Here is a 27430-nt window from a genome sequence, read left to right on the forward strand (position 1 = left end):
ATCACAGAGCTATAAAGGTATCAGTAACACCTGTGTCATATTACTAACAGTTCCAGAAATGTATTGATTGGAGTCCTATAACATTATACTCTGTGTGGAAAGTAACTTTGTACATTAACTCTAGTACCGTAGACTTTTGGCAATCCCTTTGGATAAACGTGTAAGCTGAACGAAATGTTATTAAATGTAACCTACCTTCCATTATTACACTGTTACTTTTAAATCACTTAGTATTAAACAGGGATGTCTGGTGCTCTTTAAATGCTGCCGCTAGTTGCATGCTAACATGTCCTTCTCTGTGATTGGTCGAGAGCAGAGGGGGCGTGACCGGTTGCGTCACTCACATCAAAGAGAGGGATGACAGTTTATGGAGAGAGAGGGAGAGAGAGAGAGATTAACAGGCAGCATGAGGCAGGCGCAGTAGCAGACTCCTGTATCCGAGAGAAGGAGACAGACGGTGCCAGCTGCTAGCTAACTTAGCTCTAGTAGACAGTTAGCAACTAGCTTCAGAGTCCTAGCGCCTTAACTACATATGAGGCACTGAGCAAGAGTGTGCTTGCGTGTGTGTGTGGCAGCGCGTGTGTCTCCTCGCCCCGCTCGGCTGTCCTGTGGTCACTCCGTGTGTGTAGCCTACCTGTGTGTGTGTGTGTGTGTGTGTGCCAGTGTGTGTGTGTATATATAAACTCCCATATCTTCCTCTCCCGAGCAGCAGCGTGTCTGTTGTGAGGTTAGCACGCAGGGAAGCAACACATAAACACACTCTGATACTCGATTGTTTACATTCGGTGTCCGGTTACTTGCCAGCGGGATTCCCGGCTTTTACTGTCAACGACACAGCACCTGCATGTGAGTACTGAGTATGAATGAGTACCCTGTGTGTGTGTGTGTGTGTGGCTGTCATTGAGGGCAATTGACCTAAACACAAGCCATGCACCTCTCTTGAGTGGCTACGTGTGTACTTGCTTCTTGCTGTCAACGTGGTAAAGGTGTTGCAACTCCTAGAACAGTTCCAGCAGAACTAAATTAACCTGTCTACTTGAACCAAACTGTTTGCATTGAAAAGCTGTTCAAAAAGTGCCTAGTCAACTTTGCTGGCTTTACTTTTAAGCTGAAATGTAGGCTGACTACTTGTCAATACTTGCAGCAGTAGTTAGCAAAGTGACTCAAAAGTTGTTGCAGGAGTTTTTTTCAAATGTAGTTTTGTATTAGCATGATGTTTTATCACAGGTTCTCCACTGATACTGCCACACCTACATAACAAACACATTGAGGTCCCAGAATTAAAAAAAGTAGAAGGGCACTGCAATGTGGACTACAATTCCCCTGTATACAAAGGAATACATACTGTATCTGTTTACAGGTTAAAACTTGTATATTGCACAACATGCCTATTTCCTTTCAAGCTGCACACAAAATAAGCTTGTAAAGTTGTTGCCTGATTTTCCCACTGGTTCTCTGTGTTGCAGAAATCTGGTCTCTGTTCTTTGACCTTTGAACTCATGCATGTGTGTCAGATTCATTTGGTTGTACAGTTTGTTCATCCTCAAAGCAAACTTTACTCTGGTACATGCAGAACAGCTGTCCAATCCCAGAGCTCAGGGACGCGCAGTGGATAGCGATCACAAGTTATTTTCACAAGCCATAATAAGCAATACTTGCAGTAAATCTTGGAGCAGGTGCAGGATCGTAAACACTCAGGCAGGAAAAGGCTCTACTCTACTTTTTGTGACTAATGGCTTTGTGTATTGATGGACATGTGCAATTCACCTTGACATATTAAGACTTGTTGCAATAGTGCCAAGGTAACAGACTGAAAGGCTAAAGGCAGCGGAGACACATCCACCATAGTTTTATGACAATGATTCAGAGGTTTCGCTTCTCCCTTTTTCTGGATGACATTTATAGTTTTGCACTGCATAAAGTTAGAAATCATGAAGGTCTTGAGTTCTTTGTGTAGCCACAGGACAGACAGTAGTAGTTGAGCTGTTGTGATTGCAAAATAAACAATAAGATGATAGAAGTCCTCGCCCAAGGCTGTTTCCATGATTGAAAATGAATGCATGTTTTCGAATCTGGATCCTTCACAATATTTATTGGGTTCTCCCTTGGCCCATGCTTCACATTTCCGCGTTCTGGAAAGGTACTTTTTCAATATTTTTCATGTGCCTAGCATCAGTATTTTGTATCTGTGGTGCACTGACACGTTGAGTTGATATCTGGTAGAATGCATGGTTTCCTCCTGCCCCTTGAATCTTATTACAAAAATCACTTTGCATGCCTTTTAGTTGTAATCAAATCAAGAGGCTTTGGGGTGTTTGGGGAAGGGTGCAGACATTATTTAAGTGTTTTGCATCAAAATGTGGTGCAGCCCTCGCAGCAAATATTTTGCCTCCAATGTCTAGACTTAAAAATCTGTCTCACTGCATCTGTGTTCAAAGTTTTCGGGTGTAGCACGTTAGCATAGCTTTTTGAAAAAAGTTTTAGCCTTTTTCACGTCTGAGAACATTATTTTACACCTCATGCTAATGGGTAATTGCCCCAAATTAGACAATATGTTTTGAAAATACAATAAATTGAAAAGGCTGCACTTGTATTTTACTATTCCCTCATGCAGACTTGACTCACCCCCTCAGCATTAACTGTCCCCTCAGGGCTGTCAGCTAATTGGGGTCCTGACCTGTTGTTAGGGTTACCACGAAATGCTTCCTGGGAAACACTGGACATTGTCTTTCTCATACTGCCATGGCACCATCCTGCAAATATCTGTGATGACCGGTGTATGAGTTAAGAGATGCAGCTAGTAAACAGGAAGTCAGGGTGAGCATGCTCAATTCATCTATTAAACCGTGGCTCCTCTACTCCATCATATAAAATATTCCTGTCAAATGATATTCCAGTGTTTTCAACCCTGTTAAGACCCACCCTGCTGTCACATGTCAACAGGAAATGCATCAGATTAAGGAAGTGCTATTCCACCGGGCCTCACAGCACTGACTGCTGGTGATCATGATAATGTAGTTATAGTTCATGAGGTTAATCCCACTGCGATTAGCGTGTGTTCAGCAGAATCATGAATGTCAAGCATGTTAAGCTGCTACTCCCTCAAGGTATTGGGAGGTCAAAGAAGGTCTAGTAAAGGAGAGCAATAGGTCACTCCAGTGGCTCTCATGCCATTAGCAGCCCCTTGCTTACATACCTATAATTACATTTTTTTTATAGCATCTATACACAAGACCCCTTCTAGTAAGCTCCAGTTATAAAAAGAGCAGGAAAGTAAATCCAAAGCAAACATTTTGTGTAAAAATAAAAAACGCATCATAAAATAATGACATTTAAGTTCATCTCAAAACAGTCCTTAAAAAAGCCAAGAGAATACAAATGAAAACAAGCTAACATTGAATAAAACTGTTATAAAATGGCAGTGTATGATATGAAGTATCTACTATTCTGCTTTGCTTTCTACAGAGAACAAAAGGCTTAGGGTTTCATAGGATATTGACCTCTCATTTTTTCCGCAGTTTTTGGGCCAAGAACGTTCTCTTTACAAAATAACGTTTTTGTAGTAAAGTATCTATGGTTAAAAGCTGAACAAATGTAAAGAGAAAAAGATCATTTCAAATACGTTCCTTGATTCTATGAAACTATGCTGCAGCACAGTGTAAAAAAGGGGTCTAAGGCGGCAATTATTTAAGAAATGTGAAAGAAATGTAGTGTTTTTCTAACATATTCTATCCTAGCGGAACCTCCCACAGCAGCGGCAGGAGGTAGCATCATGTTGACACAGCTGTAAAGAGCCTGAGTGAAAGTGAAGAGCGAAATGCACTTTCATTTGGCTCGAATAATCCTGTCCATGCACCACGAATCTAGTTTTATGTTTGCTGACATTACCACGTTCCACTGGGTTAATCTATTTATGTTGATAAAGTTGAATTGCATTTTGAATAGTTCATTTAAGCATACTTAGTACCTTATTAATGTCCGTCTCAAGAGTGCTTCTTGTTGATGTGTTTTCTGTCAGATTCCCACAGTGTGCTTCTGAATTCATAACCACGATTCCAAGCTCAACATTTGCCCTTTATGCTAACACTTTTTAGTCCAGTCACAGGCTTTTGTTTTGTCTGCACTCACACCGTGCGTGACCTTGTTCCTGCTGTCTGAGCTAGTGCTACTTTTAGTTTTTGGGACCTTATTACACCTCATCCTTAATGGATCCTCACTGTTCTGACACGGCCAGTCCTTAACGTAATTTCCACGACACTGGAAAATGCAATCCGGTAGAGTTCAGTCTGACTTTGTGCGTGATTGTGGATTTTCTTTGTGTTGAAAGGTTTTTTTGAACCTACAAAATAATTTAGGCTGAGCTATCGAAAAATGTGCACGAACAACAATGTTCTGGATTTTAAGCTATTTGGTAAAATATTTTACGTCTTGCAAGAAAAGCGATTTCTATTTATAGTGATATATTTTCTCTCGCAGCCTTAGTTTCTCAAGTTATAGAATGTCATATTTTCCCATTATGTATTACAAGGACAGGAAGCACATTGTTTTCCTACCCATGTAATACATAATGCCACAACATAGAAGACGCTACCTCGATAAAGCTAAATATATTAAACTCAGATCCTTGGCAGTCGGGTGTGTTTGAGTTTTGTGTGCCCTGAACACACATTTCAGTTCACTACTCATTCTTAACTAACAGAGATAGTGTGTTCTCATGCTCGTCTTTAGAGGTGAACTCGCATATCAATGCTTCTCCCAGTTAAGAGAACTCTGAATGATTAAAACCTAAATCCACAGTTTTTTGTCGTATGTATTCGCCCCACGATCCGCCAATTAGGGTAAAGTCGATGCAAGTTCTGTGTTTTTGGGTCACGACGCGTCAAACCAGAACGGAACTTTGATCTCTGAGAAGTTAATGTATGAACCAGTAACCTCCTCTGTTCTTTCAAGCTGCCCAACAAACACAGTTTATGACCTCTGACCTTTAAGTTTATACAGAGGATTGTGCGATGTATGGGCAGTGCGTGTGTGCTGTGATTTAGCCGTGCTCTCGGACACATGTACCCTGAAGGCTGGGAACACGTTATTTAGAAACTTTGCTGTGAGCACAGAGTGCTAACTATTGTTTGTGGGAGAGAATGAACATTTGGCTTCAAACCGCCACATTCCATTTAGGCCTTCAGCTATAATTTAATCCAGTGCTTGGTTTGTGTTTCAGCAGTTTTGAAACTGATGTTAGGACTCTGATTTGAGATAGGAAAGAGGCTGCAAAGAACATTTTTATTAAACAATGTTGTAGTGTTCTGCCTGTATCGAAGACTTACAAAAAGTGTGGTTTGTTGCAAATACCAAATAGTTGAGAAACAGCCCTACAATGCACAGACAGGAATTTCATTTAAATGTGGCTTTACTACAAACATGTGGTGTCTTATGATGACTCTTTTCCTTCTCTGACAACAAAGCTTTTGACATATTGTCTCCCTTCTTTATCTCTCAACTTAATGGAACCTTTAAAGTTTGCAACAAAAAGGGGTTGCAACTTTTCAGCCTCCAGATTGAATCCTGTGGAACTAAATGTTGTTTCTGGTTTGAATTATTTCAGTTTCCTGTGAAGTTGAGGGAGCTGTGGTGCTCCCAGCAACTTAACCCTTAAAAGAATAGATTTGATTATCTTCTGAAACTCAATGACTTGAGAATTGTTCATATCTGAAACAAGAAAACACACAATCCCCCTTTTATCCTCAAATAAAGACAAAGGTCACATTCCTGTGACAGTGCGGGTCTTTTGAAAAGACTGTAAAAGGATCAATATAAGCTTTTATCTAAATGTTCCAGCTTAATCATATCTCATAAGGTTAGGATAAGGCTTCATGTGTTCATGGTTTTCTCCCTTTTTTGTAAGAAATTGTTGATGGTAATCTTAAAGTAGTCCTCATTACACAAATCACATGCTTTACAATGAGCTAAACTAAGGTATTCATCTGAAATATGATAAAACAGCTCATTACAATGTATGACTTCATTACATATAGCATGAAAGCATGTTATGGATTCCTGATTGTGGCCAAATGAATAGTAATCTGCATTAATAAGTATAGCTCAGAGTGAATCCTGGGACATTACCATCCCTACCAGAGTCATTGATTTATTGCCAAGCTGTCAATGTGTCTGTCCCTCTTTCTCTTTCTTTTGTGGATTCAATCCAGTCTGATTGTATGTATTGTAAGTCTGGGATCACATGAGTATTATGACCTTTAACCTTTTCTGAGCCACTGATCCCAATGTAATCCATCTGAAAGAGATTTCCTTTGTTTGAGTCAAAGTAAAGTTATTTGTATGACTTGGACTTTCTGTCACTGTTGATAGAAGTAAATCCGGCCCTGCTTTCCCTCTAACACAGTATATTAACGCCGTCCATGTATCTATCAACTTAAGAAAAGAAGGAAACCCTTTGAAAAAGCACCTTATTGGTTATTTGTGAACCGTTGCACATTCCTTGTGCCAAACTACCACTTCTGCCCAGCTCTTTCATTTGAATTTAGATATACTGAACACATTTGATAGTATATTTAACATAATCGTATTGTTATTTTCCTACAAACAGCTTTCCTTTTCATTAAGAAATATTCTATATATATATTTTCATATTTGCATTACAGTTTTCTTCTACAGTATACAGCTTTTATTTTTGTTCAGATATCAATTCATCTTTTAACATTTTATTACATTCTACATTAAGCTTTCTTGCTTTTTCTACTCGCTTACCTTTTTGTTTATTTCCACATACTATGTTTGTCTTGTAATTCCAAACCTTTTTGGCAATGAATCAGATTAGATCTTGTTCATGTGGAAGAACCTATATTTAATGTTAGTTTATCAGTAGTTTGGACAGAGGGAAAATGTGTCGGTTAATGACTGGACTTTGTCTGATTTGATAAATCACAGTTAAGAGCTGATAACTGATCAGAGCAACCAGACACAGAGAGAGAGAGAGAGTGAGTATCAGGATGAAAGGACATTGATAGATAGAGAATCAGCCTAGCACTGCATGATAAAGCTACTGCTGTTGGGCTGTAGTCAGTTACGCGGCTGATAAAGTGGATTTCATTGGCAGTCATTCATTACTATTACTTCTACTGACGACAAGTTGTGCTAGTGTTGTGTATGATAACATAGATTCAGTCAGAGCCACATGTTCCATTCTTATTGCATTTCCACTCAAGTATTATTGAATTTGAAGATACTGTGACGTGATCATCTGAACGCACTGAGCTGTGAGTCGAATTTGGTCTTGTTCTTCCCATAGTTGTCCCGATTAGAAGAAGAAGAAGAAGAAGAATTGTGAGGGATGAAACCCTCTTTAATGTTCACACGTGCAGAGCACACAGCACACACAGTGACATTTGGCCTCTGCATTTAACCCATCCTAGTACCAGGAGTCTAGTACTGGAGGCTGTGTTTAGAAAATTAACATTCAACTCAATCTTTATTCATCCCATATTGATACAGGACCAAGACCACCAAGCTCAGGGATAGGGTATGTATAAAACACACACTGTCTCATCTGTTTGCAGTCTACATATTTATTTATATATTCAAACTATTTGACATGCATATAGTTTACTTGTAGCTGCATGTAACTTACACTTACTGTGTACATTGCACTATTCAATTGTATTTCTATTTAATATATTGTATGTTAGGTTGTTGGAGATTTAAGATTGCCAAAACGATGTTATTGTGACTATGACAACAAAGCCTGTGGGGCAGCTTCAGGCAGTCTTTTGGGATGACTTTAATGCACATGTTCATATCACGTTGACGTTTAGAAAACAATTGATTGATCAGCACTCATTTTCAGACATTAGATGAGTTGTTTACACCTTGGCATATGGATGGAAAATCACCACTGTGAGCTGTTTCAAGTCTGGAGGTTCCTTTCCCCTGCAGGCAGCAGTCTGTCTGGAAGATTTCCAGCTTTTAGGAGATTAAAGAGCATTTTAGATTACAAGCCACGTCTTAAATTAACCATCATTTCACTACTGGTTGGTCATATTTTAACGTCATGTCTTTACAAATCATTTATGCACTTAAATCAAAGCATTCTGGCGTTTGATTTTTTTGTTGTTGCCATGTTTCTGCACAATTTCCCTTTTTAGGAAACTGATAAAAAGATAATAATCTTTTAATTCAACAACAATACAGTATGGCTTGATTGTAGTGTGTGTTTGTCTTGTGGACACTAGATGGTTGTAAGATATATATTCAAAATGTTGGCTTTTTGGGGGGGGGATTTCTTTACTCACTTGACTGTTATCTCTGAGATAGATTAGCAGGTAATACCTGTGTGCCTGGCTATTATATCTGCATAGCTTACTTACACAGTATGCATATATTTCATCAGAGGCACAAACACTCTAAGAGGCTGTTATTATCTGTGTTTGATGGATCATATTTGACCTGTTTTTAGCTTGTACATTTGTCCTGTTTTGTCCCAGTTTGCTGTTGTATTCAGGCTTTGGGAACCTGTATCTGTTTCACGGTGACGTTGTTGCTTTTGTGTAGATGCAGGATACTGTTTCAACCTGAGCTACTCTACTACAGTCTTCAGTCTCGAGGCATTCATCGGCCGTCTAATTTATTCATTGGTTTATTCATTCACCCTTTACATAGTTAATTCTTTATTCTGTCACTTACCACTATACGTGACTTATAGTTCATCCCACATGTTATTGTACTGGTTATGTATTGACTGTTTGTGCAGTACAAAAGGTTCATTATCTTTAAATCTAGACAGGACATACAGTATGTGGTAATTCACTCTTTAACCACGGGTAACAACAGGAAGTCGTTGTGCACAATGAGACTTCACTCGGCACAAAGTAATCGTTTCCTCCAGTCTCAGCCAATGCTACCATCCCCTCTTCTTGTTTCTCACTTGGTACATCCTTTATTCCTTTCCCCCTCTCTTTTCCTTGTGTCTTAGTCCCTCCCAACAGACGTCCAAACAGAGGTGGACATAAAGAGACAGCTGGCATTTAAGAACGAGACAATTGTGCGTTGGAGCTGCCATTTTTCACCGCAATTAAATATGACGTGTGGCACAGCAGCATCATCTGTCAAATATCACAAGCCTTTTATCCGTCAACAATGCTAAAAATAATTGACATAACAATAACGTTTTGCAAATAATACACCTGCGTGATACCTCTTGATAGCTACTCCTCTTAGATGCATTTTAGAAACGTTGTAATCTTTCAAGATGCTGTGCTTACTTACTTTTTCGGGTGTAAGGAGGACATGAGAAGTCCCATAAAGTAAAAAAAAGGACGCCATTCTTGTGATCTGACGCTCTTTGGATTAATTTAAAACGTATGTAATAGTTTAGAATATGCCCTTCTAAGTGTATAATAAACCGGACATTGTGTAAATATAACTTGACAAATCAGTTGGGTTTGTTTTAGCTTATTATGTGCACCTCTGTCAGCTTAGCTCTGGTCTGCACCGCTGCTGTTTGGCCACAGGGGGGCAGCAGAGCACTGTCAGTGAGCTGTAGCCTGTTAGTCAGAGCAGAAGAAGAAGCTTATACCTTTGCGGGAAACACCGCCGCCACCACTTAAGTTTAGTGAAGGAGCCAAGTACATCACGTTGAGAAGGTAGTTAATATATAAAATAAATATATATATATATATATATGTATGTGTGTGTGTAATTCTCATGTGGTGGTGAGTGTGGTTATGGGGTGCTTCAATTCAAGACATTATTGATAGAAAATGCAGCCATTAACCTAAAATGACACTAATTGGTGAAAATGAATTGTTTGTTTGTGTGGGTCTTGTTTGCTATAGTTGGCTTTTTGATGTGATAGTTTTATGACGTAGTCCTTAAAACAAAAATGCTACTCTTTTCATTATTTAACATTCTTTCATGTACAGTGTGTCTGTTTCACTCGGAAATGGCTGGGAAAGCAAAAAGACAATGAAAGCCTTTATTGTAATTTTAATTTTTTTAAAGTCTCCGCTAAAACACCGGGAACTTGTTATGTTTAATTTGACACACCTGCTGCTGATTGGGAGCTGGAGAGCAGAGCAGCAGCTGATTGGCTCTCTGAATCAAATGGTTTTGGAAGACGTTTGATTCTTTTTTTTTCTAAGCAGTGAGCTCATTCCAGGCTGACTTTTCTTTACACTTAAAAAACAACTAGTTTTGCTAAAGTTGTTGGATGCACATGTTTTGTATTTATAAACAATGTGTGGTATTTGTATTATTTTAAGACCACTTATTTCTATCGTGATACTGGATCCTTTTTTTTTTCAATTAGTTTTTATTTCATTCTATATGTATATCTGATGGCATCTGACTCATGTTGAGTCATATGAATATTTATATATATATTTTCATTAGAATCCTTAGATCCTTATACTCAAGGGACCACAATAAAAGCTTCACGTTGGGAATAGAAAATATACAATTGTCTATACTCAAAGCCATCATATAAGCAAACTGCAAGCAAAATATTTACCAAACTTTAATCGTAGCATGAAGACAGTGCCACAGGTCTCTAATAAGTCCTACGTAATATACCACTTTTTCTGTACTGGAATAATGCAAGATTCCTATTTAATATCAGCTGCACCAATTATATTTTTTAGGAAAATGGCACACACTTGAAACGCTCCCACAACCCTAGGCAACGGCTTAATAAGGGTTGGTCGCTTTATTAGATTAAATCTCTCTAAACACGGCTCACACCTCCTTGTTTAATCACTTTCAAAGCATTATCATCCTCTTATCTTGTTCCTTAAAGCGTCTTTTCCCACCTGGGAAGCTGAACTTAGCAAATGGATTCTACACAGGGAGTGTAAACAGAAAGTATGAGCTGTATGTAATTGGCTCTTGTTCCTGAAGTACCGATGTATAACCATTTTGTAGCTCTTGGGACACAAAAGCAGTTAGATATCCTCTCATGAAAAGTGTATTTTAAATATTTGTTCTGTGTGCTAGTGTCTAAAAATATATTCCTGATCAATGTGTTCCCTCATTTGCTCTGACACTTCTTACCTTCACTTATTACTGTTTAAGTGTAAATGGTTATGGCTCAGGGTTTAATGGGTGTCTACCAATCAGAGGGTCAGTGGTTCAATCCACAGCCCCATGCAGTCCACACGTCAAAGTGTCCTTGGGCAAGATACTTAACCTCAAAATTGTCCCAGAGGCATGTTACAGTATTGAATCTTCACTGCTTAGGATCAAATCGACAGCTTAATGACATGTGAAGTAAAAGTGTATAGACATTGTGTGTTAAACATGTCCTCTGTTTCTCTCAGGATGTTGCGGTTCACTGTAGTACGAAGCGGCCTCGGGATGCTGGCTGTGAGGAGGACCTGTGTGTCCCCACGCTTCTCCCACTCTACCCCGCAGAGCAACATCCGACCAATCAAGAAAGTGATGGTGGCCAACAGAGGTAAGACCTGTCCAATGGCAATAACTTACCCCAGAAATACAAGCAACTCAATAGCACTATTACATTTAATGCTGTTTCATTTATAATGTAAGAAATTACATTTACTATCTTCCCCAGGCAAAAGAACAGACTCTTAATTTTGAATGGCCAACATTTACTTTGATTTAGCTCATGCTAGCATCAGGTTTCATAGAGCCAAAACATTTCAAGTGCTACTCAACTAGCTTTAGATAAGCCAGTCCTTTATTAGTATATAAGTGCTTTGTTAGTAATTGTATCGCTCGAAGTGGAGTCGAAAGAGATGAGTTTTCAGTCTGCGCCGGAAGATGTGTAAGCTTTCTGCTGTCCTGATTTCAATGGGGAGCTCATTCCACCATTTTGGAGCCAGGATAGCAAACCGACGTGTTTTTGCTGATGGGAACTTTATATAGTAAAGCAGTACAGTGTTTTTTAGAATAATGGAATCTGCAAGTCTAAAAGATGTATGCATTATACTTTATTTTTATTTTTAATCCTCTATTTTTTTAAACATCAATTTTTGTAATGGACAAAAAAAAGTCAAAAGATGCTACTTAAAGATATTTTTATGTTACTTCTAAGTTATTTACCAGGACATATTGAAAACAGCTATACGACAAACAGTGTCTATAATTCAATTTGTTTCCCACATATTTGTTTGTCAGGCTGCCAGAAATCCCAATAATTGCCGTTTACTGGCATTGAGGTCTGAATGGACAAATAATTACAGAGGCGCTGAGTTTTCTAAACACTATGCAGTCACCAGTCTGCCGGTCGGACGCAGCATTAACATGTCTGACGTGCTCCAGTAATACTTGTAATCACCGGACCCTCTCGTAATAATGCTAATGCTGTCCAGAGAGGCCGTCAGTGTGCAATTTAAAGAAGCTCGGTCAGGATATGAGTGACAAATAAATACTTTTTTTTCCTAATGGCTTTTAGAGCCTCATTATATTCCTTCCCGAGGACACATTTAAAGTGCTTGATTTGCTTCAGTGTTTCATTATTTCAGATTTATGTTGCGTGGGTTCCCAATATGATTCCAATTGTGCACATGTGGTCCTTTTTGTAGGCCTCCTGCTGCACATAAAGTCTGCATTGCGCATACATTCATACATTCATGTCCACCCCCCCCATAAAGGTGCTATTTAACTGCTTAAATCCATCGGTGTGATTCAAATAGATTGTGTTTTCTCACACATACAAACACACACAGAGGACTTTCCGTCAGTCTCTCTCCTTCATATGGGCGTGATGCGATCTCAACACCACATTAGATCACATTCATCACACTGCAGTGCACTGGACCGGCTTCAGAGCATGTGTGTGTGTGTGAGATGAAAAGAGAGACTGGACCATCATATCAGCCAAGATTCCACTTCACCAAGCACATCTCCTCTCTGCCATTGCTTCAGTAATACTCTTCTTTCCTTTCCTCCTTCCTCTCCTCCCTCCCTCTGCACTCCCCAATGTTTTTACACTTGTCAGATGTGATTTTCCTCCGAACCCCTTGCTGTCTTCCTTCTCGCCCCTCATGACTTTGCTCCTTTCCTTTTAGCATGGCGTACTTTGTCTCCTCCTTTTTCTCTCCTTCACTGTGCCCTCTCCACTTATCATTCCACCTTGGTAAACCTGCCAACCTGTTTCTTTTGGTACCTCAATTCTTTGTCCTTTTTCTCTTTTTTTCCCCCTCAACTTTTTGTGTTTCCTCACCTTTGATCCATCACATTTTCTCTGTCTGTCTTCTCCTCTCCGTCCTTTCTCATACTTTCATCCTTTTCATGTTCCTACTGTTGTCCTTCTTCAGAATTCTCTTTTGCACTCTATAGATGTCTAAGCGCCGTCCTCCCTTTCAAGCCAGAACAACACATCTTACTAGTCTAAACCTTTTTTCTCTGTCAAAATGTGTGCTTTCAAAAAACCAAGTATTTGGCTCCAGTGACAGCAGATAAAAGCCAGCTAGTGTTTTGGTTGTCTAAATCTGAGATATTACACTCTCACACAACAACAAAAAACATTGACTTATTGCTGTGTCTGTTGATATTTTTCACAGCGTGATGAAGTATACCAGATGGATTTGTCTTGTTTTCACATCCAGTGTGGCATAAACAATTCAAAGTTTATTTTATTCTCTCAGTGGGGGTATTTCTTGCATAAAAGGCCCAGGATGTTGATAGAACCATACAACATGTGTTCTGATGAAAAATAGATCATGACAGATGAAGAACTACCTCCCAATACACACAATGTACTAAACTGTGGGTCAAAACATTTCAATAAATAAAGAGAATACATGTGAAGCAAAGAAGGAGCAACGTATAAGAAAATATTACTGGTGAATTATTAAAATTAACAACATTTGTCTTTTCTTCTAGGGGAAATCGCAATCCGTGTGTTCAGAGCCTGCACTGAGCTCGGGATTCGAACCGTGGCCGTCTACTCGGAGCAGGACACCGGACAAATGCACAGGTACTGAGCTCTGCCACATTTCAGCCAAATGGGTCCTCGGGGTTTTAAATAAAGAAAGCGTAACGGACAGATGTTTTTTAAACTGCTGCTGCCACTGCTGTATATCGAGCATGAAAGGCTAACAGTTGATGAGAGCCAAAAGCAATTAAAAGAAGCTTGGGAGCTTTTTTTTCCCACTCGAGCTGTTTAGGCCAGGTTTTCTTTTTGCGTCGACATTTTGAACATTCAGGCACACCCATCCTAATCTTCCTCAGCTTGTTCTATTTCACTCTGTGCAATATATTTGGAAAAGTCAGACTTGTAACCAATGACTGAATGGAGGACTTTTTTATTTATTGAACAGACTAAATACTGGTGCCTGCTCTCTGCTGAGCTTGCATCTGCTTCCATGACACTGCCTTACACTGATATGTATCCCTTTGTCTTGTCTTAACAGGCAAAAGGCGGACGAGGCTTACCTGATTGGAAAAGGCCTTGCACCTGTTGCAGCATACCTGGACATTCCTGACATCATCAGAGTGGCAAAGGTAACGGATGTTATAAAAAAAAAAACATGGATTTCCCACTAAAGGAAAGTCTACTGTTGTTTGCTTTAGCAGTAAACCAATAAAAACCTATCGTTTAAAGGGGACAAAGTGTGATTTGACGTTAGTTTCCTCATTTTGGTTAACATTACAGTGCTCATCCTCAGAGAGCAGATGTAATGCTTCATGGCTACTGCGGCCCAGGAAGAGCTTCTTAAGTATTAAAATATAAAATAAAATCTCCCAAGTGATGTCATTAGGGTTTTTCTTCAACTTGGGCTTTGAAGATTGCAAATTATTATCGTACAGCCAACGATAGAAACCGAGGATGAGGACTCTGAGATATGGGCATGCAATATTTAAATGTAAAATGACATAACAGGAGTGTAGGATCCAACACTTTTGGAGGAAAAAAAAGAATTTTAAAAGATATCTTGCTTTTTTTAACACTTTTCAATCTCATCTGAGAGAACAGATAAATGGGTTTCAAGTACTCATCTAGTGCCTTTTCATACAATAAAAGTATTGGGCTTTGGCTGCTCTTACAACAACATATAATCGGCATATGTTCTCTAGAGTAGCTTGCAATGTGTCGTCATTATTGGCTCCATCTTGCACTGAGAAGTGGTACAAATAGTACGAATGTAGATTAAATAATTCATCCCCCTTAAAGCTTTCACTTTAAAGAGTTTCTTCAATGAGCAAACGGTGTAAAACGACTTTTCTGCATGAAAAATGACTCAAAAGTTTAGTCCATTAGATGAAGAAGTTAGGTGAGTGTGCTCCCCTGATGTCTTGTGGTCGATGTATTTTCTTTCAATTTAGTTTATTGCCTTGGGTAGTCGGGTCGCTGCAATTGATACAGCTACACTTAATACAGCTACACTTAATGGATTGCAATGTCATGAAATTAGGCGTATAAGTGTCAGACAAATCCCTTTTATCGCTCTCCGTTTACACTTGGCTTGGTTGGAAGAAGGAAAAGGGGAAACGACGTATTTTATGTCCACTGTATCTCTTCCTTCCCATTGTTCCTCACCTCCTATTTTCCTCTTGCTGCTGCTTCCCTCTACCATTTCTCTCCTTTCCCCTATCACGCTTTACCTCTTTATAATTGCGTTGGATGAGATGCTGTGTTTCTTGTTAGCTCCCTCCCCTCCTCACCCTCCCCCTCCCTCCTGCAGGATGTGCTGCCAGTTGTTCATTATCGTTTCTCTGATCAATCTCTCGAGGTTTATAATTTTCTGCTTGGGCATGTGGTCAGCCAGCCAAGTCGGGAGCCTCCGCTGTCCAACTCATTTCTCAAAATCCTTCTGCCTATCTGGGAGCCTGGCCACCCCATGCCAGCAAAGGAGTGTGTGTGTGTGTGTGTGTGTGTGTGTGTGTGTGTGTGTGTGTTCGTTCTCACTCTTTCACATTCAGAGTATCCGTTGTTCTTCTTCACCACACTGCGTATCGCTCTGCTTCTGTCTGACCAAAATAACCATGCGTATCTGTCCCAGAACCTTCTGTGTGAGACATTGAATGCGAGAATGTGTCTTTCTGCTTGTAACTGTGAAAGCACGAGTGTATGATGATGCTTCTCTGTGTGTGTGTGTCACCCGGTGTGTACATCTTCTTTCGTGTCACTTTGTATTCATGAGTGTGAGTGAGCCTGCTTGCTGCATTTTGTGTGTGTGTGTGTGTGGCTCCTATCCTCCTCTGGCCTGCCAGTAACAGCTCCCTTAACAACGGGACAGCCCATAATTATAGTCCGCCTCGTATCCAAGAGCAGATGGCACACACTGATCCAGAGATGACTCTATCTGTCAGGCTAGGCAGCTACTGTATCTGCCTACTACCGTGTGTGTGTGTATGTATTCCTCTCAGTATCTTCCCCCTGACCCTTATATGATGTGTGCCGGCACTCGTTCAGTTCCCCTCCGGTGTCCATTGAGTAGATGATGATGAAGGCGATAGCAGCTAAGATAGAATGAGAATAGAGTATGTCATTATCTCACAGTCCCTTTGACGTTAGCATACGTCCCTTTGACGTTAGCATACATCCCTTTCCCCTGGCCAGTAGGCAGCGTGGAGTAAAGCGTGCAGGTTGGTGTGTGTGATGAGGACTCCCCAACAGTCAGCCAAGTGTTTACTGGGGCCCCCGCAGAGCCTCTGTATTTAACACGCCTGGTGCTTAGCGGGCTACATCTCCTTTCTCTGGGTTTCTTTCTTAGCTGTATAAGCTTTAGCAAGATGTGTTTTTGAAAGAAGTCATGTCTTATCCAACAGGTGCAAGATGAAGACTATAATAAATATGGATAAAGGAAAAACATCAATACAGCATAGTAGGTGAAATCAAAGCTCCATACTTGGGACACAAACAGTTGCTCTTTAATGAATAATAATATTGCTATCAAATGTACTCTTTTGTATTGGTAGGTTTTAGGGATTAGCAGGAAGTTCAACAAAACAATGGTGGAGACATCGGAGCAAACAAAATCACATATTAAATAAAAACTTGGCTATCTTATTTCAAACATATGTTGATCAACTGCATAGTTTGCTGTTGAAAAAAGGAAATATATTGCAGTATATGTTATTTGTATTGCATTACTCAGCATATTGCAACATTTTAAAAGTGCAATAACATCGTATTGTGCAGCCTACGCTAATTCCCACCTAATAATCATGTGAATAACCTTCTCTCCATGTCTCCCTCCCTCACTTCCTAGGAAAACAATGTGGACGCCATCCACCCCGGCTACGGGTTCCTGTCGGAGCGGGCGGACTTCGCTCAGGCCTGCCTAGACGCAGGAGTGATGTTCATCGGACCGAGCCCAGAGGTGGTCCGCCAGATGGGAGACAAGGTGGAGGCTCGGGCCCTGGCCATCAGTGCAGGTATGGAGGGGCAAAAAGTGGAGGAGATTCAGAGGAAAGACAAGCTATGATTGGAACACCTGTTGTTCATAATATGTACAGCATTTTACTCAAAATAACAATTGTAGAACCAAGACCATAGACAAGATGATTGTTATATTTCTGATTCTTGAAGTTTTATTTTATTTGAAATTTAGACCAAATTTGCCATAAACTCTGGTGCTTCTTGTCTTAACTACTCACTTCCCTACCAGTGTGGGATGAACTCTAAGCAACCTATTATTCCGCCTTGAACGTCATCAACCACCGCAAGAAACAATAAAAAACAAGCTCTGTTTATGTTGAGTTTAAAGCATCCTCCTCCTATTTTGCGTCATCAAGCTTTGAAACAAAAACTGACATTGTGAGACTTAATTGCAGTATGAAACCACTTTGTCTACAATCTTTGCTGAAAACCGCAACTAAAATCATTCAAAAACAAATATGCACTTTGCAACATTTCACTAAACATTATCAGACTAAATTGATTGCATATACTGTAGGGTACTTTGGTAATTCAATGCAACACCTGCTGTTTGGAGGTTTGGGGAAATGCATGCTACACAATTCAAAAATATAAATGCTTAGGCACTGGTGGAAAGTACATTACTCAAATATGCTACTTAAGTACAATTTACAGATACTTGTACTTGACCTGAGTATTCTCAGTTTATGCTATTTTACACTTTTACTCCACTTCATTAGAAACAAATAATATATATATACATTTATTATTGATGATAATATGATGATGATAGTATATATATTTATATATAAATTATAATATTTATTATTATATAAATTATAATATTTATTATTATATATTATATATTATTATATATTTTATATATATATATATATATATATATTATTTTGCTATATATATATATAGGAAGGCTGTGGCTGGCTCAGTGGATAGTGTGCTGGACTTCAAATCAGGGGATAGCAAGTTTGAGTCCCACTGCAGTCAGCATGTCGTTGTGTCCCTGGGCAAGACACTTCACCCCAAATTGCTCCTGTGGGGATTGCCCACAGTACTGAATGTATGTAAGTCGCTTTGGATAAAAGCGTCTAACAAATGACATGTAATGTAATATACCTTTTAGTCCACTACATTTATCTGACAGCTTTTAGTTACTAGTTACATTTTAGGTTTAGATTATTAGCTAATATAAAATAATTATTAAATAAACTTTGACATACTTACAGGTTAAGATATCCAGCAGCAGTATATAAAGTTACTCAAATTAGCTCCACCTTTACCAGCTGACATAGACATACATCGATAATCATAATGGTTACCCAGTAACTCAATATGATTCTGAAATGGGACATTATGCATAACGAGTACTTTTACTTTTGGTACTTTAAGTTCATTTTGATGCCAATACTTTAGTGCTTTTTTGAATGCAGGAGATTTACTTGTAACGGAGTATTTTTTAGATGTGCTATTGCTACATTCAAAAGTTCTTCTTCCACCATTGTGCTTGGGACATTCATTGAAATTGTAATGTTTCTCACTTATTTTCCCTCTTACCTGACCTAGGTGTACCTGTGGTCCCGGGGACCGCGTTTCCCATCAGCTGCCTGCACGACGCACAGGTGTTTGCAGAAACACACGGCTTCCCCATCATCTTCAAAGCAGCGTACGGAGGAGGAGGCCGCGGCATGAGGGTGGTCCGTGAGTACGAGGTGAGCCGTCATCGTCATTTTGCAGCTAGCTCTGACAAAATAAACATTGTCCTGTCGCATGTCCAGCAAAGACAATTCTAACCCAATTTATATCCTGCAAAATTAAGTTTTTCATATTCATTATTTTTCTGTTTGCTTTGAATCAAGGCGAAATGTCACGGAAATTACAACCTGGTCATTTATCTCTCCGGCCGCCAATCACCCTGTGTGTTTGGGTGTGTGTGATTGTGTGTTCTCTGAAATTGCTTCTGTCAGCTAGTGAAGCAGAGGACATTACAAAAAGAATGACTTTTTAATATTGTAGCTATCAAGGGGTCACATTTCCAATATGAATCTCAATGTAAAGATACAAAAATCCCATCTAAGGCATCTTAACATGTACAATAGCAATCAACATGTGCAATATGTACTGTATATGACAGAACGGCTTAACATACAAAATACATAGCCCAACATAAATAAATATGATCAGGAGATAGGAAAAATCTCCCTCCTCTCAGCCATATTACGTTCTGCCGCCCTCACAGCAGTGATGAGCTGTCATAATGCTGTCACAGTGATGAGAGCACAACACTGTGTAGGCTTGTTGTCAGGTTACTCTATAATCAATTTGCTTTAAATCATGCATTTTAGTTTCTATATCTTCCTATAATAACGCGTGTTCTGGTTTGTGTATGAAGGCATTTGTCCTGGTTATAAAATGGTGGTTTCAAATAAGTCCATTATAGAAATTTGAATTGTATGACACTGTGCCAATTGGTAAAGGCTTTGTCTTATGTCATCTGGAGATTGCAGACATTTTTCTAGGATAATGCAAAAAACAAACACTAAAAACAACAATTGGGAAAACAGGGTCACAGTGCAAATGCATATATATTTAATATATGATGGTGAACTAAGAAAAATGCGAAATAAATGTGCGGATCAACTAGTTTAGACCTTACAGTGTTCCTTGAGGAAAATTATACACATACAGGTGATATTATCTGCTTCATCTTGTTCTCCTTTTTTAAACTGTTTTACTCCAACTTAATAATGCAGCAAAAAATTAAAAATCTGTCCAAAGAACAGTGTTTAAGAGGTTACAGTACATGATGTACAGCATTTTTATAATTTGCCTAGCAAGGGGATATATGCATATACCATGCTTCTCTTTGTTGAGTCTGCTTGATGTTTATATATAATTATACTTTGGGTAGAGGGTCCAGCCACTTAACACAAAAGCATAAAGCTTTCAGAGCATGACCAGCCAGCAGCAGCTCACTCACTGCAAGTGATGTTTTAAGAGATGCTTGTAAGAAAAATGTCTTAACCTCTTTGATTGGTTAATGGCAAAGCTGATCCAATAACACTACATCATCAAATAGAACAAAAAATGTCACCTCACAACAAAATATGAAGGTTTTAGCATCCTTTAGTGCGATATTATTTGTAAATAAAAAGGGAAATAGTCACGTAGGGCCACAGACACCAGGAAGTTGCTACTTGTCAGCCCTGTTTATGTCAGCAGAGCTCTGGCGGCGGCTGGACTTCTCATACCGCCGTGAGTGGAGGCCCTGTGGGGGGTGCATTTGGTCACGGCCCTTGTGTGTGTGTGCAGCTCTCCCCTGTGTCGGCCTCTCAAGTCTGACCATGTCGAAGGTTTTCAACAAGCAGCTGCTTTTTGTCCAATCAGATAGAAGAGGGCACAGATCAGTGGTGAATCAGAGCTGCCACCTCCTCATGCTTCATGGCTGCTAGCATTCACTGTTCTATATTTCTGTATAAAAAATATATTAAGTCACAATGAATAAGGTCCTGCAAATCATCACTTTAATTTTTACCCTTCCCAAAATACCACATTCATTTAAAATAGTTATACTTATCCTTTATTTGTCCTTATTCAAATGTATTAACATTTCTGATATCCCTTCCTAGATATCCTATTCTACACACTTAACACAACTAATTAGTTTGGAACAGATCCTCTAAAAATAGCCTCTGATCCCTCCAATATGGTGAACCATATGGCAATTGCAATATCAGTCGAAATAAGCGCATTTAGTTATTTTAATTCCAAACATCGCAGCGCTACCAAAGACATCAGTCTACAAACAAATAACAGTGTTGTACTGTAGCCATGGAGTCTCAGCAGTGTGCAATCCTTTTGGAAAGTATGACCTTTTCTGAGTTGTACCCCTGTCTAATTAATTAGTTGTTGACATTCCAGTCATTCAGCTGAGTCGCAGGGGCCTCCAGATGATACTATGTGAGGAAACTGTAAAAAGGTCTCTGTGTGCTGGTGGGACCACAGCAACAATGCGTCGGTTGCCTCTTAATTCCATTAGGGCCATCTTGTTGGTCATTTGTATTCCGGTTTAACAGACTGAAGTACTCTCCACATATTGTAGGAAGAGATGTTTACTGATAAGCAGAATTAAAGTGCCAGAGCTCTCCGCCGAGTTTGACGTGATGTGCTTTCCCAAAGCGTAAGTGTGAAAGCGAGCGCACGTATCAAAGCTCCAGTGGCTGAAGCTGACAGACGAACTGAAGCGATGTGGAAGGAGTACAAATAGATTCCTGCTCACCTTAGTCTTTTAAAAGTATTTTCTGTCATTGACAAAACAGTGGTGCTCCAATGATTTGACAACTCTGCGAGGTGTGACTTTAAATCCCTCTACTAACACTGGTAATGCATCTCAAGTTTTATCCCATGTTTATTTCCCTGAAAGTAGTAGAAAATGTTTTTCTGACCATAAACGGACAAATGAATATAAAATAATGAATTTATCAGGTGATTTATTAGGTTCTTGAAGATATTGATTAATCTGCCAATTTGCTCTCTTAGTTGATAGATCATGTCTATCAAATGTTAGAATATGTCAATAAATGCCCACCATAGAGACCAAGGTGACAAAAAGGCCTTATTTCTTTTCTAGAAGCCCAAACCAGAAGATTTACAATTCGCATAGGACCAAAGAAATCAGGAAATCAATTTTTACAAGTTGTGCTAGCAAATGTTTGGCATTTTTGCTTAGAAAATATACTCAATTGATAATCTAAAAAGTTAGAGATGTCTTAGGTTTGCACTGTGAACCAAACAATGTGAAAAAAGAAAACGGGAAAATAAGTTTGCAATGTTTACAGTTTTTAGTAGTGCCTTTTTATGAATGACACACCATCAGAAACAGAGTGGTTTAACACTTAGAGCCCTGTTGATGCACACTTCCTGATTTTATAGAAATGTAATAGGAACACATATGGGACATTGACATTTATTTGGGTTTCCTATTCAGAGGCACACTTTCTGGTCTATTTAAATCACGTTTTCCATTTGTACCAGTCCTGCGAGTATGTTGTTTTCTCTTTGCTTTGAGATGACGGATGAGGAATGGTATCGGCTCCTGCAGCATGATAGTGACTCAGTCTTTGCCGGGTAGAGCAGTCTGAAGGGCCTGGCCGGACGTCACACACTGACAAACACAGATTGTGTCATGACCTCCAGCGTGCTCGGGCGTGACCTCCCTTAGCCCGCTCCCCGAGATGTTGTGTAGAATCGTGCTCCCTAAGGAGGTGTAAAAATTTGTGTCAAAAGAAGGGAAAAATGTGCACAACATCAAGTGTGAATGACAGGGAAGGGAATATAAGATCCAAATTAAAACAGAAAAATGAAAGTGTTGCTGAGATTAAACTACAAAACTCTTTGAAAAACATACAAACCCACTCTTCCTTCTCGGATAGTAACTCAGACTTGGATGGATTTCTTTCTCGTCTGTGTGTCAGGAACTTGAGGAGAATTACCAGCGGGCCTACTCTGAAGCCCTGACGGCTTTTGGGAACGGAGCCCTGTTTGTCGAGAAGTTTCTGGAAAAGCCAAGACATATTGAAGTACAGATCCTCGGTAAGTGCACTCCCCTCTGTGTTTGCATTTTACTATGTGTCCTTTCATAGCTGTGAATCAATCTAGGTTCATTAAGACGGCAAGTTGGATACAAATCCTGTGTGGTATTGCTAAGGGAGGAACATGAACAATGAGACTGAATGAGCTTTATTGGCCAGTGGAGGATTCTCCAGCCTTTGTTTCCTCCTATTAGTGAACATAACTACCACTCAGTTGTATAGAACTGAAATTCAACACTGACACTTACAGGAAGTCTGTCTGCACTTCAGACATACAGTTTATTGTACAGTGCATGCTCCAGCATACATTACTGTAAGAGTTATGTTATCAGGCTCATGTCTGTCTGTGGTTTGAGTTGGGTTTTCTTCATGTTTCAGCGTTCACCGAGCTGTATTTCTCTGTGTGTGCTCACTGTGATTAATCACTGTCTTTAGGGCATGTCAGGGATTTTGTGAATTTTGTGAATTACCTGTTAAAGCCTTGTCTTTGCCAGCATCTCCTTTTCTGCCTTCCTTCCCTCACTCCCTCCTTCACTTTTGACTTTTCCAGTTTCTCCCCTTCTTTCTTGTTTCATTCCCAATGTCCATTTATCATAATGTAAATTCCTGTTTCTTATACTCTCCTGTACTTGAATTCAACCTCTTCTTTTTCTTGATACACTCGATTATCTTCTCATTTTCTTTGTTTCTTCCTCTTTCCTTGTCTCACCCACTCCTCTCTTTGTCTTTCCCCAGGCGATAAATATGGAAATGTCATCCACCTCTACGAGAGAGACTGCTCCATTCAGCGGAGACACCAAAAGGTGAAGTCCCCTATTTAACCCGACTTAATGTTTGACTTTATTTTGAGATTATCTTCGTGGCATTTCTGTTGTTTGTCAGAGATTAGCATGAAGTGGATGGGGGGCATTAAAACAAAGGTCATATGCAGGATTCTGATGAATATACAAGAGTGTTTTATATACATTTCCTTATTTAGGATCACAAACAATTATGCTACACAATAATAAATACGGTAATTATGCTCCAGATTATAGCAATGATTATTATGGCATTAGTGGCCCTGGGTATCCTAGCAGCAGGGGGTGAGAGGATTATGAAACAATGACAAAATAACCACTGCTAATGCTGTGAGATGGAAGACTTGGCAACAAATGAAGAAGCTCCATAATACTCCACCAACTTTAATCAACCAAAACACTTCATAAGTATACAGCTTTAAATTGATTGTCATTTATTAGCCAAGGCTATTTTTCTGAGCTGGCACTGGAAATAAATTAGCCCAAAAAATAAGGAAATTAAGTTTCAGAGCATGACCTGCTTGTCAAAAACAACAAATAAGTCTAAATACAGTGAGAGAACATTTTGAAATGGTCATCTAATAGTCACTGCTTTCATCAAAGGAAGCTGATTAACATGTGTAACATTTCATTACATATTGTCACTTCAAAGCGTTTTCAATCATGTGTTTTCATCACTTTCTTCTTCTCCCCTTTAATCGAATTACAGAGGATAATCATATTAGCGGCTGTGTTTATGCAAGAGCTGCTGCTCTTTGATTCCGCCAGGCTTAATCTGCCTCTGCCCTTAATCTAAGATCTTTTTCAATCTCAGAAACAAGAATAGTCGCTTGTTGAAATAGATTAGGGATGGTGGAGCGCTGATAGGATATTTTTAGCTTTTTTTCTATATCTTGGAAATGCTCACAGACTTAGAAGTTGTTTTCGTGGGATAACATTTGATTTGATAAGTTGAGTCGTTTCGATTTTTCGGAAATCATACATTTAATTATTTATTTCGGTTGGGTTGACTTGTTTTGATCCAGTTGATTGAAACAGATCAGTCTCGAACACGGCGAACCCCACCCACACTGCAGACCCAATGAAAGATAAATGTGACTTCAAATGATTCACTCCATCTGTTTCGCTGAAGCCTGGCACATACTTTATCAAACTGATGGCTACTACCATAAAACACATTATGGGATTTACTTAATATAAGTTTGAAGCCAACTGCAGTCTGTGGTACTTTTCTTTAAGAATCATAAACTGGGATACATTTGAATATTTCCACATTATGCTATATGCTTTTAAACCTTGATTGATACCTTTTGTTATATTACAAATAGATTATGTAATGATAAAGTGATGAACCAATAGAGATTTATAACACTCTGCAGTTCTCTGAAACTCTACAGTGCAATTTAGAGTCTTTCAGCCCTAGTATCATGACCTTCAACAATATTGTTTTGGTTCACTCTTAATTTCGGTTTCATTTAATTAAATTTGAAATGTAATCCTGAAATGCATTAAACATAACAGAATTCAGCTTCTTAGGCAAGCTTGAAGTTAAGAGCAATAACCCTAAATGTATGATAATTTAAGACAATTTATAAAACAATTAAAAGATACTAATGGAAGGAAAACTAAAGTAATGTAACATCCATCAAATGAAATGAATACAGGTTATAATAGCATGGCTTTTCAGAGCTAACTAATGCATCGTGACAGGCTGTCTGTGCAGTTGAATAATGATGTCCTATAATTGAGGTGTGATGTGTCAAAAGCAGCACTAATACAATACATTATGAATGAAGCTGTTGGATTTGTTTGTGTCCAACCTTGAGATGAAATGTGTACATTGTTATTATTTGTTGTTTTCAATGTTGCATTATCAATAAAGTTGTGTTTTGAAGGTTGTGGAAATTGCACCGGCGTTCCAGCTGGACCCTCACCTGAGAAACCGTCTCCACTCTGACGCCGTGAACCTCGCCAAAATGGTACGTCAGCAACTCCACTTCCTGCTCTCTTTCCTGTTTTTATTTCAATATTTCACATGCTTCCCCCTCAGGGTTAACTACACCACTTCATTACGGGGGAAAAAGTCTCCTAAATGATTTGAAAGTTTTATGACAGAAGCTCTACTTAATCACTTTTTAATCAAGGGTACGCAATTTATATGCGTGTATTAAAATAATGTGAAATATTCATGTGGCTGTGGCAGGATGTTAGGCAGCTGATCACTAGGAAGCATATTTCTTCACAGTTGTCGTGGCAGGTGTCTGCATGTTGGATTTGCAGTGTTAAATGGTTTTTACCACTTGTTAAAAAAGTTGGCGGACAGGAGGAGAAATGGCTCTTCTTGCTCAAGCATTGGGTTGTATTTAGAAAATCTGAGCAAATTTTCATAATACCTTTTACATTTGTCTGTCTATGAAACAACTGGATTCTCCGCAGGGATTTTAAAGTGCTATGTACCTATGATTCAAATGAGGGGGATATTAGTGCTGTGCCAAGCTGTGAAAATTCAAATGCAATGTAAAAATGGGGGGGGAATTAGGTTTGAAGAGTGCAGGCAGTAAATATAACTCCCGAAATGAGTGTTTGAACACTTATCGAGTGCATTTGTCAAGAATAATTATGATTATTGTCACCAATAGGTGCTTTTGCTACAGTAAAACCTTAGCCTGCAAAGTGGAAGCTCACCGTGTCACCGTTGCTTTAGTATAGCTGAGAAGTTTGCCCAAGTATGACAGCAACACTTGAAAGTGGAGCCTCATCTCTCAGAGCAGATTTCAGGTAATGGCCCAGTTGAGGAAGAAGTCAAGTGGGAAGAGTGGGAGGAATAACCTTGATGACACTGGAGGAGAAATGCTTCTGCGAGAGGGAGAGATAGAACTTTTATGCTGCTCTCCGTGACCTTGCTTCAGTAGTAATCCTTTTTGCAGTAATCAAACCACAACATCACCAAGCTTGTCTCCTCGTGTGTGTGTCAGCGGCCACACACGCTTGTCCATGACTTTGCTCTTCGTACTTCACACTCGCCTCTTACTATTCCTTTGTGGACTTGGACTTTCTTCCGTATCCAAACCTTGAATTTTAAATGAACTGTATCATAACGGTGTCTTTTTGTAGTCAGATTTCAGTGTTAACCTCCCAGTTTTTCACAGGTTCCTGCATTTCAAGGCTGTGTGCTCAATTTGCAACTATAAGTGTAAAAGATGAGAGACAAAAGGAAGCCTCTTGTTTGCAAATATTCATATTTTATCACACCATAAACAAAAGGAAGATGATAAGAGGATGTTACATTGATGATGATACAGGGAAAGAATAAAGGCATGAAAATACAAAAAAAGCAGGAAAGGAGTTATTTTATGTTATCTCTGACGGATCAATTTTTATATAGAAATATTATCATAGATATTCTGCTTCAATGGTAAGATGATGTGTGCCTGCAACTGAAATGATTTTAGAAAAGATCATCACGAAAGCTAGATATTTGCCAACATGTAGTGCCAGCAAAGAGATTACCATGATCATTTTTATAGATTTCTAATTAAAATGAGAATAATGAAGCACATTTATTATTCCATCCAATATCGTTAATAGTATTACAAATGAGATATTTTGTCCCAATGGCTCAGCCCTAGGTGAAACATCAGATTGCTCCATGAGATCAGTAAAAAACTGATTCTGGCTCGGGTTAA

General features: G+C 39.1%; 1 protein-coding gene across 2 annotated transcripts in view; it reads left to right on the forward strand.

The window, feature by feature from the left end:
* Positions 1–403: 403 nt before the first annotated feature.
* Positions 404–27430, forward strand: part of pcxb (pyruvate carboxylase b) — a 286683-nt gene continuing 259656 nt past the window's right edge. The window contains exons 1-9 of one of the 2 annotated variants that reach the window (XM_034136581.1): positions 404–846; positions 11328–11464; positions 13858–13951; positions 14388–14478; positions 17190–17355; positions 18920–19065; positions 22828–22945; positions 23680–23747; positions 25640–25723. In XM_034136581.1, coding sequence (XP_033992472.1) covers positions 845–846; positions 11328–11464; positions 13858–13951; positions 14388–14478; positions 17190–17355; positions 18920–19065; positions 22828–22945; positions 23680–23747; positions 25640–25723 — 906 coding nt within the window. In that variant the 5' untranslated portion in view covers positions 404–844. Of the gene's footprint in view, positions 847–9634; positions 9657–11327; positions 11465–13857; positions 13952–14387; positions 14479–17189; positions 17356–18919; positions 19066–22827; positions 22946–23679; positions 23748–25639; positions 25724–27430 lie in introns of those variants that run through there. The other variant, XM_034136582.1, reaches the window with a different exon arrangement.

Source organism: Trematomus bernacchii, unplaced genomic scaffold, assembly GCF_902827165.1.
Source record: "Trematomus bernacchii unplaced genomic scaffold, fTreBer1.1, whole genome shotgun sequence".
Taxonomy (NCBI): Eukaryota; Metazoa; Chordata; class Actinopteri; order Perciformes; family Nototheniidae; genus Trematomus; species Trematomus bernacchii.